General features: G+C 39.8%; 1 protein-coding gene across 1 annotated transcript; it reads right to left on the bottom strand.

The window, feature by feature from the left end:
- Positions 1 to 3175: 3175 nt before the first annotated feature.
- LOC116504014 (sperm acrosome membrane-associated protein 3-like) lies at positions 3176 to 14024 on the bottom strand. The gene is made up of 4 exons (XM_032210825.1): positions 13886 to 14024; positions 13243 to 13401; positions 11575 to 11653; positions 3176 to 3242 (listed from the first exon to the last, which is right to left on the bottom strand). Exons 1-4 carry the CDS (start codon positions 14022 to 14024, stop codon positions 3176 to 3178), a joined length of 444 nt encoding a protein of 147 aa, XP_032066716.1.
- Positions 14025 to 14812: the final 788 nt, after the last annotated feature.

The following is a 14812-nucleotide window of genomic DNA, read 5'->3' as shown; positions in this document are numbered from 1 at the left end:
GTCGGGCCAGCAGATATGACATTTCTTCTCTTTTTTTTTACCCCGACCAACTTTTCCCCCCCTCAAGACCGCTTCAATGTCGCTGCTGCTTGAATATTGACAAGACCTCAGACTGCAAACGCCCCCAGTTCCTGCAAAAGTTCCTTCGACGGCAGGAAGGATGCGAAAGGTGATACAGAGCCGGGCAATCTGGGAAGCGGGTGGGTGGAAGATCTGGGGAAGTGACAAAACCGAAAGCCGACCCCTTTTTAAGTTGGGTTGAGGACCACGTGGCTGGAGTGGTCAAAGGATCAGCTTTGCGGGGCGAGGAAGTTTCTTGGATCGGTGCTACATGGGTGGAAAGATTTTTGGGCCCCCGGACATCCAGCTTACTCAACCTGCAGATCTGAAACGGGAAAAGAGGCATTTAAAACGGAGGAGTGCGGTCCTGCGCATTTGAACACCTTTTTTCCGCTGCCTCGACGCCACCAATATAGTTGCACTGCCTTGTAATCTTAAAGAAGAAAGTGCTTCCTTGTATTGGCGTCGTCTTGGTCACGTTGTCTCCATTGCTTGCCGGGTTGGGGGGGGGGGAGTGTTGTGTGGGGTGACTGTAGCGCGTCATATCCCAGAAAAGGGCCTTCCCGTTGGATGTTTTTAAAACTTTTAAAACTTTATGCCCTCGTCTAATCCAGGTAGCTTGAGCCAGAGCCATCCGCCCGTCCATTGGCCACCCAGCCAACTTAAGTAGTACGGGTTCGTTTCGGGTTTATCGCCCCTAGTGGGAGAAAACGGGAATGGCGGCCTTACGCAACTTTTTTTTTTTTTAAGACGGCCAAGTCGCGCGTACTTTTGCTTCGTCCGTATTTAGCAGCGGCGGATTCGCACGTGTTTTAAAAATCTTTCAACCGTCCCCGTGTAGGCGAACCTTTCTGAACCGATGGTAGAATTGCATCGCGCCATTGGGGGTCTCAACAAATTTTTGAGTTGCGGGCTGAGGTCAACCACGGACCGCCCTATTCGCAGGACTCTTCCCAAATAGGCGGCCTGCGGGGAAACGCCGCGGCCGGGATCGTTTTAAATCGTTTTTATTTCGTAAGTTTTGACGAGCTTAAAGTTTTTTTCCCAGGAGCTGAATCAATGGGTGAAAATGTTAACCCAACGTGGCCTCCTGAAGCCCACGCAGACAGTGGCACTTTCTTGTAGTAATAAATTCAATTAAGTGCTATATTGTTTGTGTGGGATTTGGGCCTGGCAGAACTACAAACCCAGGCATCTTTAAGCTTCTTTTAAACTGCAATGGATAAGAAATGCATTTAGTTTTTATGTTCTCTAAAATAAAGTCTTTTTCTTCTGCCTGCAGAACTCCCCAACAAGCCAAGAGAAGCCTCCCATGATCCATCTTGCTGACTGAGCCTTGCCCAGATATGGGCACTTTCTTTTTTTCTAATCTGGAAAGTGCTTCATTGTTTGGGTGAAGCTCCGGCTCAGGTTCACTCCAATCTGGATTGTGTCTTTTCTGGTGTCCCATCTTGGAGATCTTCACAGTTCCTGGAGACAACTTCACCAGGAGTCCTTCTGTGTCATATGCGCTCTTAAGTGCTCCGTGATGAAGTGGTTTCTAGGTGGCTCACACAGCTATCCTGGACTAACTTGGCTAAACAACCTTCTGGCTGGGTGCAGCTCAAACTTTAGCACTTTCATGTGAAGCAACTCTGTAAGTGCTACATTGTTTGGGTAGCTCCCAAATCAGGATTTTCCAAATGCATGGAGAGGAAATATTTTTTCTGCATACTTATAATAGCCTATGCCTTTATTAAAATACCTTTTTTAAAAAACCAAATTGGTTTTATAAAATTTCTGATCTATAATATGTTAAATGTATTGTATTGAATGAAAAATGTTAAAACTGTATCCTGTATAATGTTGCAAGCTATAAATAAAATTGCAATAAACTATCACCTGTGTTTGATTGGTTAAATGCTCATAGATACCAAGGGGGTAAATATGAAGGGTCTCTTTATTTTCAGTATTTTAACTTGTTGCAGTTGGGGGCTTGCCACATTCTAACTTATTCTAAAGCTTATTCCATAATTTTTGCCACTGGGGAAATGTTCATAACTACCTATTTCTAATGGCTAGCCCACTAAACAAACCTCCTTTTGAGTTTAAAAAGCAACATTTCATAGTGTGCATTATACCCTTCCCCATCAGTGTTGAGAATTCTTATGATAGCCTACATATTTTAAGGAAGACTAGTTTAACAAAGTCTTTTGCTTTTTTGAGTTTAAAAATTTACAAGAGAACCAGATGTGCACATGAATGGGAAATATTTTCAAGACAAAATTGCTGGTTTATCTTTGGATAACCCTCTTAATTTCTAGCCACCAAATTTTTTGAAGATGTAATAGAATATGTACAAGGTATCCAATTCTGAGCAATGGGATTTGTCACTTCACTCTTGCCAACAATCCCAAACTTAAGTTAATATCACCAAATTAAGTGGATGCATATGGTAAGCTTCAGATTTGTTACTTGTCACTGCCTTAATCTAGGAATTAGGCAAATTAATTGGAGGTGATTTCAGGTGGTCATTAGAATCACAATACTTAATTGTTCAAAAATAGTAAACTTTAAAAATGCCAATTCAAAGGTGGTAGCCTTGAAAGCAAATTTCTGAATTAGATTAATTATAAATTACTCAAAAGACCACCTCAAGCTGAACACTAGATGAACTTATAGAACTATTAAATACATCAGAACAACTGTCTCGCTTCCTTTTATCTCTTGCCTATTAAATTGCTAGAAATTTATAATGTCTTGGGAGATGTTTGACATGTTTCTAAAAGCAGTTTTAAGTCATTAACCTGTTTTTTAAAGAAGTTTTATCTGGCAATTTTTATCTTTCATGAATTGAAAACTGGAACATCACAACTCCCCAGTCCAAACTTACACATGAGTTTTTAATAGATGTCATTTCAATTCTATTGCTTGAAGAAGCTTTTTATACCACAATATCTTTTTTCTCAAAAAGTCCAAGCTACAGTTGTTCTTCTGGAAAGGGACGATCCAAGAGCTTTTTTTGTTTTTGTTTAAATCTGGTAGGGTTGCTTAGCCTCAGGAAGGCAACAGTCCCAGGGCTCTTAAATCATTTTCATGGCCTTCAGCACCTTCTTTTTTTCTCTTAGTCTCCTTCTCATACCTTGCATCCTTTCAACCAGGCAGACAACTCTAGACCTTCACAATTTTCTCTCCAACCCATCCTGAGAGCAAAGGAGAGGAGGCTCTTATTAGCAAATTCAACCTAAGCAAATAACACAAATGGCAAGACTACAGTTTACCCTTTTTGCATATTCTCAAATCAAGAGCAATGCAGTTGCAAAGCTCAATGAATGGCTTCTTGAAGAACACTTAGCTGTTCAACCCACGAAATGCAAGGTGGACAGGTCTTTCTATCTGCACCTTCACAATAATTGCTGGGCCAGGCAAAAGGAACTGCGCATGCATTCATGCTTATGACATGCAGTCATCCATGCCTTGCATATAGCACTCGTGTCTGACTTTACGCAACCCCCCTCAGTCTAAGCAGCAACATTAGAAAGAACAAGGAATAAATGAGTCTTCAGTTCACCGGAATCTTCTTTAAAGACCACTGGATTCCCACTGTAAGAAACAAGCAATTTTAAGCAGACAGGAAAGAAGACTAATATAGCCATTATAGGTAGTCCTCATGTAATGACCACAATTTGACCCAGCAACTCAGTCATGAATGAATCAGTCATTAAGTGCAACCACAACTGTGTTTATAATCTTACTTCAGTTTACCTTTGCATTACAGACCCCCAAAAGGTCCTAAATGTGATGATTTGTCACAAAATTACTTTTGCAACACTCATAACTGAACAGCCATTAGACAAGGATTGTGGGGGTGCAAAAATACCAATTTCTTTGAGGTTAGTTCTGGTAACTACTTGTGTCCTTTCATTGGTGGCGCAGTGGTTAGAGTGCAGCACTGCAGGCTACTTCAGCTGACTGCAGTTCGGCTGTTCAAATCTCACCGGCTCAGGGTTGACTCAGCCTTCCATCCTTCCGAGGTGGGTAAAATGAGGACCCGGATTGTTGTTGGGGGCAATATGCTGACTCTGTAAACCGCTTAGAGAGGGCTGGAAGCCCTATGAAGCGGTATATAAGTCTAACTGCTATTGCTATAACTGCTATTGCTATTTAATTAATCTTAAAGGTTTTATTTCTGATGCAGACAATCTCAGGATTTCTAGCTTGACATTTCCATCATATATTCCCAGCAAACATTGGTGTTTGAGGTAAGAAATCCAAATAGCATGGAGTATTACCACAAATGGGGAAAGATATACCAGAATATAATCATTGGACTGATCCAATATATGCCTACCAATGTAGTTTAGCTTGACAAATGTAGTTTAGCTTGACAAATGCTAGATATGAGTTTTCCTTGGTTGAGGAACTTTGGGATTGGAAGAATCCTGTGTGGAACTAGAACAGGTGTTATCTAGATTGTCAACAAACCGTATTCAATAATCAATCTAATCAAGGGGAGAAGCAACCTAGAACTAAGGAGAAATTTCCTGACAGAACAATTAATCAGTGGAACAACTTGTCTTCAGAAGTTGTGGATGCTCCAATACTGGAAGTTTTCAAGAAGATTTTGGATAACCATTTGTCCGAAGTGGTGTAGGGTTTCCTGCCTAAGCAGGGGGGTGGACTATAAGACATCCAAGGTCCCTTCCAACTCTGTTTTTCTATTTTCTATTTTCTATTCCATTCACAATTAAGAGGGAAAGGTTAGTCTCTGCCATCACTCCTGTCCCATTTGCCCTGCCCTACACATTGGAGAAGTCCTAATCCTAGTCCCATCCTAATTGCCTGGGAGACGCCATATAAGAAAAGAGAGATTTGTTAGGAAAAAGAAACTCCTTGGCAGACATCTTCCCATGCACACTGATAGGGCTAGTTAGCAGTGGCTATTCTCCTGCTTCACAAGGTTGCAATTGAGCAAGTAGCTCCAACACAGGGTTAGTCCTGGCTTTGAATTCCTACTCACAGTAGTTGTGCTATGTGTTCAGTAATCAAAGCTGCATTTCATCTTTCTCACAAGATAGATATGGTAGTTGGAAGGATACAACAGGAAGAAACATGCTTACTATCCCAATCTCTTTGGAGGAATAAAATAAGATGGTTCAATAGTCTATGGCAGTGGCTCTTAACCTGGGCTGTGATGTCATTTCAGGGGGTCCACAAAGGCTTAACAAAATGTTATGATTTAAATCTTGAGTTAAGGCAGGGGTGTCCAAACTTGGGAACTTTTAAGACTTGTGGTCTTCAACTCCCAGAATTCCCCAGCCACCTCAGAGTTAAGTCTTGGGGGGGGGGTGTCCGTGGCCACAAAAGGTATTTAAAGGGGGTCTGTGGTAAAGAAAAGGTTAGGGAACCACTGGCCTATGGATGATACTAACAACAGCCAAAATATTGCCAAATTCAGTTGCTGAAATGCAAATTCGGTGACTCCCCACTTTCAGAGTAGCCACTAGATGGCATCAAGTTATAGTGTTCAAATATTGCAGAGAAAGGGTAGAACATTCTCTTCATCAATAACTGTATTGGGGTTCTTAAAACAATAATATGGGGCTACCACTTAATGAGAAGGAAGGACTCACTGGAGAAGAGCCTAATGCTGGGAAAGATTAAGGGCAAAAGAAGAAAGGGACAATAGAGAAGGTGGTGGCTGGATGGAGTCACCGAAGCAGTTGGCATGAGCTTGAATTGACTCCAGAGGATGGTAGAGGACAGGAAGGCCTGGAGGAACATGGTCCATGGGGTCACAATGGGTAGGATACGACTTCTTCGGAACTAACAACCACCACCATATCTAAAAATCCATTAAACCACTAGATGGCAAACAAGAGTCAGGATTTTTTTTACAGTTTTATTGCTCCCTCCCTCTCTTCCTCTTCCTTCCGTCTCCCAAGCTCTGACAGCAGATGATAACAGTACAGGTAAGCAATTTATAGATTTTAGATATTTTCTAGGAGAAGTATTACGTGCTGTTACCAGGACTGAGAATTAATAAGTGCTAATCAAATACATGGAGCATTAATTTATGTAGATTAGAGATAACTTTAAAAGACACTCAAAAAATCTAGTGATTTTCAGCAATTATGTTGTTTTCATTAGTATGAAATTCAAAATCTATTATTCTGAGATGTACTCAATTAAGAAGAGATTTTTCATTCTGATATTTGTAGATCTTTTTTTTTTTAAGGTGTCCTCTTCTTCAAGTTATCGTATGTCATTATTTTTTTTATCGTTATGTGTTTTTTCTTATATTTTTTGTAAGCCGCCGGGAGTCCTTCAGGATTGGGCGGCATATAAATATATTAAATAAATAAATAAATAAATAAATAAATAAATAAATAAATAAATAAATAAATAAATTGTATAATATACATACAATTCATTTTCTTTCTGTCAAATTATGCTTTGGGTATTTTCATTTATTCCTTGGTTAGTATCCAGAAAACTAAGCTTCATTCGTGTTCAAAATAGCCTTCTCTAACCAATTGCCCTTCTTACATGTTTGATTTGGACTCTCAAATCCAGATAATATGGACCGGACTATCAGAAAGGTACTGAGTTGGGAAAGGTTGGGCCAGAAGATGGAATTAGCAGCAAATGTTGGATATCAGGACAGGGCTTTGATTTAAAAAATAAAAGTCCTCTATAAAACAAGAGACAATACTCCTATTTGGAGTTTGGGGTTCCCCCCACCCCAAAGTTCAAATTTCAGTTCTCTTTTGCAAACAACTCCCAAGGCCATTGATGGCTTTTCTTAAAAACAGAACAAAAACCATGATGTCCATACTCAATGTCTGTGGTGCACACCAGTGGTGGATTTCCATTGTTTTGCGCACGAGCGTGCTCACATGCTTGTGCGCTTGTGCAATGCTTCTGCGCATGCACAGATGCATCTGGGCAGGTGGGCGGAGCCTACCACCGCCGCTACTACCAGTTCACCTGATCTGGGCCGAACCGGGAGCAACCCACCTCTGGTGCACACCTGTGTGACCACACATCAGTCATTGAACATCCACACATAAGACTCATTTTGCCCCTCCGTGTTAAAGATAATGCACTAATGAAATGTGTCTTTGCAAATCGGTAAGCAAAGAGGGAGAGAGAGAATCAGGGAGAGAGGGGAACCTTCTCTCCTTCAGGAGCTGACTGAAGCCTGGGCATCTTCTGGTAGACTCCAGGCTGAAGAAGGGATGGACCACTAGGGGGTGGGGGGGATCAAAGCAAGGGGGAAAAGTTAAGGAGAGAGAAGGGGAGGAGAGGGTCACACTTAGGAGCCAGGCTGAAGAAAATGTTACAACAGTGTGATTTTTTGATCCCATCAAATTGTTAAAGCACATAGATCTGTACAAGATAATGACAATGATATTAAGAAACATAAAAATCACACAACTTTTGAAGTTATCACGACTAATTTAGACTGCAACTAAGTGCTAAAGAAGCCTGTAGCCCATAGGCTAAGAAAAACATTTTTCTTACACTGAAGATAGTGCTGTATAGTATGACTGTCACATGCAGAAACCAAATTTATTTGTGAATTGTGCTGATCGAAAGTCATGGAATTCATAAAAATTGACTGCCTAAGGAGAAATTGCAATAAAAAAGAAGAATCCCTTGTTGAGGAAGTCTGCAAGGTATGAAGAATTTAACAAGGCTATGGATAAAACATTTAGTAAGGAAATCAAATACTAATATGAGTTCAGACAAAATCAAGGGTACAAGTGAAAAATATTCATTGACTGTATGGCTTGTCATTTCCATGAATGCTTTAGTGCTCTCTTCAAAATATCCACAATCACATAGCAAATTATACTACACTTCCAAAAAGATGGGGCAGCAAAAGTTATACTTTGGAATTTGTTGAGTGTATTAACCATGTTGTCTTCCAAAATGTGATGAATGATATTGAATGCCTCTTAATGGTAGATGAAAGTAACAAGATTCCAGTTTGTAAATTGTGGGTTTTATCTATCAAGTTTGACTCCTTCAATACTAAGAGTTACAAAATACTACTGTATTTGCTGTAAAGACGCAGGTGATTTTCACAGTGATTAAATCATCCATTTTTGTGGGGTTTTTTTGAATCATTCTTGACTCCTGCTGACTGCCTAAATAAGTCAGTTTTCTTGCCTAACTTCCTAAATGAAAGTTTTCTTGGAAATATTTTCAGAAGTGGTTTGGCCTTGCCTTCTTCCTAATGCTGAGAGAGTGATTGGCCCAAATTCACCCAGCTAGCTTTCTGCCTAAGTCAGGACTTGGACTTGAGGTCCTTTGGTTTATATCCTGGTGCCTTAACCACTACACCAAACTGGCTCTTTAAACAAAATTCTACATTGATAACACATTGAATCGGTAAAAGATGATAATGCTAGGTTCATTTGGCAAGGACGAACAGCAAGGATTAAACTAAAGTCAATGCAAGATAGCAAGGAGAGGGGAGGTTTAGCATTACCAAATTGGGAATTATACACATTAGCAGTAACAATAACATGGATGAAAGATTGGATAGAGCTAAAGAATAAAAGAATTTTGACCTTAGAAGGCCATGATTTGCATTCCTATGGGATGATAAAAATAAAACACACAAATACTTTCAAAAACATTTAATTGGAAGAGTGTTATTGCAAAACTGGCTCAAAATAAAAAAAAAAATCCACTATGTGAAAATCCCGAATTGGCTATCACGGACAGAAAGGACGATTCATCCAAAATTTATATGCTAAGATACATAATTGATGAACAGGGAAATTTAAAAACAATTGAAGAATTGGCAGAACAAAACATGAAAGTTGACTGACTAACCTACTTGCAAATCAAAACTAAACACAATAATGATACTAAAATATATGACATCAAAACAGAACCACATGAATTGGATAAAATAATTCACAGCTCAGATAGAAAGATGATAGGGAGAATATATAAATTTATCCTGAAGCATAAAATGGAAGAGGAAATCGTGAAAGAACAAATGATAAAATGGGCGCAGAACTTTGGCTATAATATTGAATTGGATAAATGGGAAAAAAATTTTGGGAACAAACTTAAAAATGACACTATCAGTTGCATACAAGGAAAATCAGTACAAAATGTTGTACAGATGCCACCTGGCACCAACAAGGTTAGCTAAAATCTCAACAAATACCTCCCCAAAATGCTGGAAATGTGAATCAATACATGGAACATACTACCACTTATGGTGGACCTGTGAGGAGGCTATTTTTTTTTTGGAAAAGGATCAAAAAGTGGCTAGAGGTAATAACAGGTATTAAAATAGAATGGAAACCTGAAGTTTTTTTATTAGGAATAATGACTGTGAAATATAAAAAAGAAATTCAGTATTTAATATCACATATAATTACAGCGGCAAGGATTGCCTTTGCCCAGAAATGGAAAAACAAATTAATTTCAAGCGAAGATGAAATAATAAGAAAGGTTATGGACTGTGCTGAAATGGACAAATTAACAAAAGAAATCCAGGGAAAAGAAGAAACAGAATACTGCTAGATATGGGATAAATGGTATATGTGGATGGAGGAAAGAGACAAGGATCAATGAAGGAAGACAACAAAGCCCAAAAATAGTAGTTAAGGAGAATTAACACATATATATGTCTCCAAGTGGTTTAAATTTACTAGAGGTAATCAGCCAGTATAGCAGACAGAGGTGTAAGATAAGAGGTTTAAGAATGCTGAAATGAAAATGAAATATAATAGAAGGGGAAACAATATAAGGTGAGCGATATCGATTGGCAATTGCTATTAGAAAGAACAGGACGCTCCTGTTCGTATTGTATTATGTAAATGTGGTGTACGTCTAAGTTTTGTGTGTGTGTATTTTACATGTTTGTAAAAAAAATTTTTTAAAGATGATAATGCTCACTACACATGGGGCATGAGTCACAGAGGGAAAATACAGAGGTGTCACAAGAAGGAAATTCCACATCTCACTGAACAACATTGCCTAACTCATTGAACAGTTCTAGGCAATGAAGATGGATGGAAAAATGTGTCTCAGTTGAAGGATATAGAAACACCTGTTTTCACAGTATATGTGATATCCCATATGGCATCAGTAAAGAAATTGCAATTTGAGGAAATGGTCCAAACTGCAGAATATGAGGTAGTCTTATGAAGACCATTAAACAAGATATTTTCCAGTCAAAGAACTAATCTACATAAACCATTAGTGCAGTATTTCTCAAAGGAGGTTAAGAATGGAATAGCTACTGTAGTTGAAAATGTTGTTTTGGCTGAATTGGCAGAAATACTGTATACTGTGCACTACATCAGCCAGGTCTTTGGAATTTGCTAAGGCCAGGATAGGAAGTCAGCTCCAAAGTGAAAACATTATTATTAGCATTGGAGTAATGATACTGTTCTGTGATTTTTAAGGAAGTATGTAACGCAGAGGTGGTATTCCGCAGGTTGTGACCAGTTCTGGAGAACCAGTAGTGGAAATTTTGAGTAGTTCAGAGAACCGGTAAATGCCACTTCTGACTGGCCCCGCCCCCATCTATTCTCTGCCTCCCGAGTCCCAGCTGATTGGAAGGGAATGGGGATTTTGCAGTAAACTTCCTCTGGAGTGGGATAGGAATGGAGATTTTACAGCATCCTTCCCCTGCCACACCCACCAAGCCACGCCCACAGAACCGGTAGTAAAAAAAATTGAATCCCACCACTGATGTAACTATCTGGATGGCCAATTGAAAGAATGGGCTGCATTTTAAATACCAACATTACAAGATCAAGAATCCATTTTTGGGAATGAAGAAATTCAAAATCTGGTATGTAAGTGTGCAAAGATTCTGAATTTGTCATCTGTGAGCCAGGCTCATAATCAAATTTCTGCAAGATGAGAAAGACGTATCAGAAGTAAAAATGCATATAATGAAAAAATCCATTTTTTTTCCAAAGCACAAGTTTACATTTGTTCTACTGGAAAAGATGAAAAATGGCATCCTGAAAACATTGCTTAAAATGTGACCTATCCTATATAAAACTTAGATTCAAAGTTGACCTTGATTCTTTATATCTATTAAGATGGATATATCTATCCATATGTATCCATCTTAATAGATATAGCAACTTTTTTTTCCTGGAAAAGTGACAAGAACACACAACAAAAACTATAAATAAATCAACAATTGGTCATGCTGCTATTAAAAATAATCACTGATCGGTTTGATTAAAAACAATATTAAATTCAAGCATTCCTATTTAAGTTACTTTGTAATTTGTGCAAAATTATGTACTCCCGTGAATAAAAATCTTAACTTCTCATTTAAAAAAAGTAATAATTTAGAGAGCTTTATACATAAAGTATATTGTGCACTTGCTAGCCCCTATACCCCCCCCCAAAAAAATCACTGCCTCCTGGCCCAATAATTCTCAGACCAGCCCAATTGCTGCTAAGAATTTATCATGCTTTGTGCATCTGCTTGCCTGTCTTAAAAGGAATCATTGCCCCTGCCCCAAATGATTTTACCAAGATCCCAGGCCTCTGGGTCCTTGTGCAATCCGCATGGCACAGACGATATCATCCTTGATATTACTTGTCAGCAGATCTGCAATAACAGAGAAGATGGTATCAGGTGCTGGACTCTAGACTCCTGCTTCTTCAGAGCTATAGAATTCCTGATGGCCTTCCTCAACCACCTGCTTAGGACACTATTTTAGAGAGACCTTCTAGCCTAATCTAAAGTTCAGCACAGCAGTTCCTAGACTAGGGGTGTCAAAGTCAATTGCTACATCAGGGTTGTGCTTGACCTGGGTGGGGGGCATGGCCAAGGTGGACATGGCCAGTTTGAGGTTACTTATATCGGAGATGCCTGAGCGCTCTGCCAGTGCAAACGGGAACCCGAGCTCTTTCGGCTATGATGGCCTCCTGCAACCCTCTGCGAGCAAAAATGGAGCTCAAGTGGGCCGTGTGCAGTCCTCTGCCAGCAATAACAGCACTTGGGTGGGCCATGCGGGCGCCCCCTCAGGCCCCATTTTCAGCCACAACCGCCTTCTTCAGCTCTCCCCAAGCTCCATTTTTGCTGGCAGGCACCAAGGACCGATCCTTCACTGTTTCCAGGGCAGCTCTGCAGGCCAGATCTAAGCACTCTGTGGGCCGGATCTGGTCCTCAAGTCTTGAATTTGACACCCCTATTCTAGACTATCCAGCAGAGAGTACCAGCATGCAAATACATACATACATACATACATACATACATACATACATACATACATACATACGTGTGTGTTTGTGTGTTGCATTTGTGCTGATAAATAAATAAAGGGAGACTAGTATAGATCTATTTCAAGCTATTTAGCTCTCATCAGCTAGCCATACCTTTACTGGGAATGATGAGAGCTAAATAGCTTGAAATAGATCTATACTAGTCTCCCTTTATTTATTTATCAGCACAAATATAACAAATGTAACAAAAAGGCAACAGTAAAAAATATTGGGTTTCTGTCTGGATGGTCTCTTGTGACGAGCCGAATGACAGAGAATGGAAGTAGTGATCTTCCTCCCATATTTGGGCATACCAGGGGTTGTAACTCTAATATGTGTGTGTGTGTGTGTGTGTGTGTGTGTGTGTGTGTGTATGTGTATGTGTATGTATATGTATATGTATATTAGATTTTTTTTATTTATATATATATATATATATATATATATACATATACATATACATGGTATATAACCCCTGGTATGCACAAATACAACACACACACACACACACACACACACACGCATGCATGCATATATATATATCAAAAAGGCAACAGTAAAAATATTGGCTTTCTGTCTGGATGGTCTCTTGTGATGAGCCGATGAGCCGATAGACAGAGAAAGGAAACAGTATGCCTCCTCCCATATTTAGGCATCACACACACACACACACACACACACACACACACACACAAACACGGTCTTTTTATGTCATATACTTGAACAATTCAGTCTTCCCACTGACCGGTATGTCCAGATCAGTGGCTTCATAGCAATAAATAAGGGCAAAATTACTCACTGAGTGGTAATTTTATACTTAATACTAACAGTAAGGGCTGAGCTAGGCGGTAGTGACCTTTTCTTATGTGGCTGCCAGGCAGCCCAGTTAAATGTCCCTGTATAGAACTGAAGCCAACCCACTTGAGAGCTCACCGCTGCAATGCATTTGGCAGAGGTTTGGTTTCCCGTGTTTGTAATCTTCGCACCAAAGGTGACTGTTGATCTGGAAGATGCCATTGCTGGTGCTGCCATCAGCTTCATGGTCCACAAGCGCCGAGTCAAAGTGGCTCTCATAGAAGGCTAAGCAGACCCCTGTAGCACGGAGTAGAAAAACGGGTCATTTGGAACTCTCTTTCCCAATTAACACAACATTAGACCTAGGCAAAAGTTGAGGTTGGCACTTGGAAGAGGTATGCTAATTCATCAAGCATTTCTGAACACACAGACCCTTGCTTATTGTCACGGTTTTGGCTCAGCTGTTCATGGGGATAAGTAAGTCACCAGCTGTTCTTAGACTATGACTTCCATCACTTTGTTTTTGGCCGCATTGACTGGATCTGATGGGAGCTGGATCCCAATAGTTGAAGGGTGACATAAGCGTCTGGTTTTTGTCCTTTTCTTTGGAAGATTAGCTCGTAATAGTTTGGATCGTGGCTTCTTCGGGCTCACGTGTTACTGTAGAAATGTATTAGTCTAGCCAACAGAATTACATTTCTAAATGATGGGTTCAGCTCTGGACACAGGATAGCTCTCACCTAGAGGTGGGGAAATGGCAAAGAAAGGACGAAGCACTCACAATCAGCCAGACTGTATCCACGATATCCCTCCAAGCCAGCTTTCTTCAACAATTGGGCTAATTCACAGCGTCCAAAGGTCTTTCCCCCAACACTAAATGTAAGGCATATGAGGAGAGACAGAAGCAGAAGATACTTCATCCCTAAAAAACATTGAGTAGAAGAAACACTATCCCAAGTGAAGGGCTGGTAAGGTGAAGGCAGGAGATTCCAGGGTGTCCTATGGGGAAAGAAAAATGCATAATGGACTTTCACAGGCAGTTAGAGATTCAATTCATTCCATTCCATCCATCCATCCATCCATCTTTCCCTTGCTTTCTCTCTAACTGCTGGGACCTGTCACCTGTGGGGCCAACTTAACAAAGTACATGTTTTATTTTGATGCTTCCCTTTAAAGGAAATCATCTGGCACTGAATATTTGAAATGTTATAGTTATCAAAAAAATAATAATAACTGTTCATGCTTCAATTTCATCTTTTAATTTATTTTTCTTTGGAAAGGGCAGTTAGCTGTTGAAAATGGGCAGTTTTCCATGCAATTGCTTATTCTATATAGGATCACATTCTCCTAAGATCTTGCAGGCCTCATTTTGGTGAGATTTCAAAGAACATTGTCATTCTACCCATACTTGCTCAGCCATGGTATATGAAAGACATCAAACATGGTAAAGATTTCTGGAAAACCAAAATATCAATGAATTTTATTTCTGTAATTCACAGATGGAAATCTATCCTCCCCCACACACACACATGCCAGAGAGGTACCTTTGAGGACATTGTCTCACCCCAATATTTTGCTGAACTGCAATTCTTAGCCTTTTTTCCTTAAGCCTTTCTATCGCAACCGGGACTGTTCAATTACATCTACAGGTCACAGATATCCTACCCAATATTAATTTTATGTCCAAAATAAGTTTAGCTCCAGCGCT

This window comes from Thamnophis elegans, chromosome 2 (genome assembly GCF_009769535.1).
Source record: "Thamnophis elegans isolate rThaEle1 chromosome 2, rThaEle1.pri, whole genome shotgun sequence".
In the NCBI taxonomy this organism is placed as follows: Eukaryota; Metazoa; Chordata; class Lepidosauria; order Squamata; family Colubridae; genus Thamnophis; species Thamnophis elegans.
This window is presented reverse-complemented; position numbering and strand designations above follow the sequence as displayed.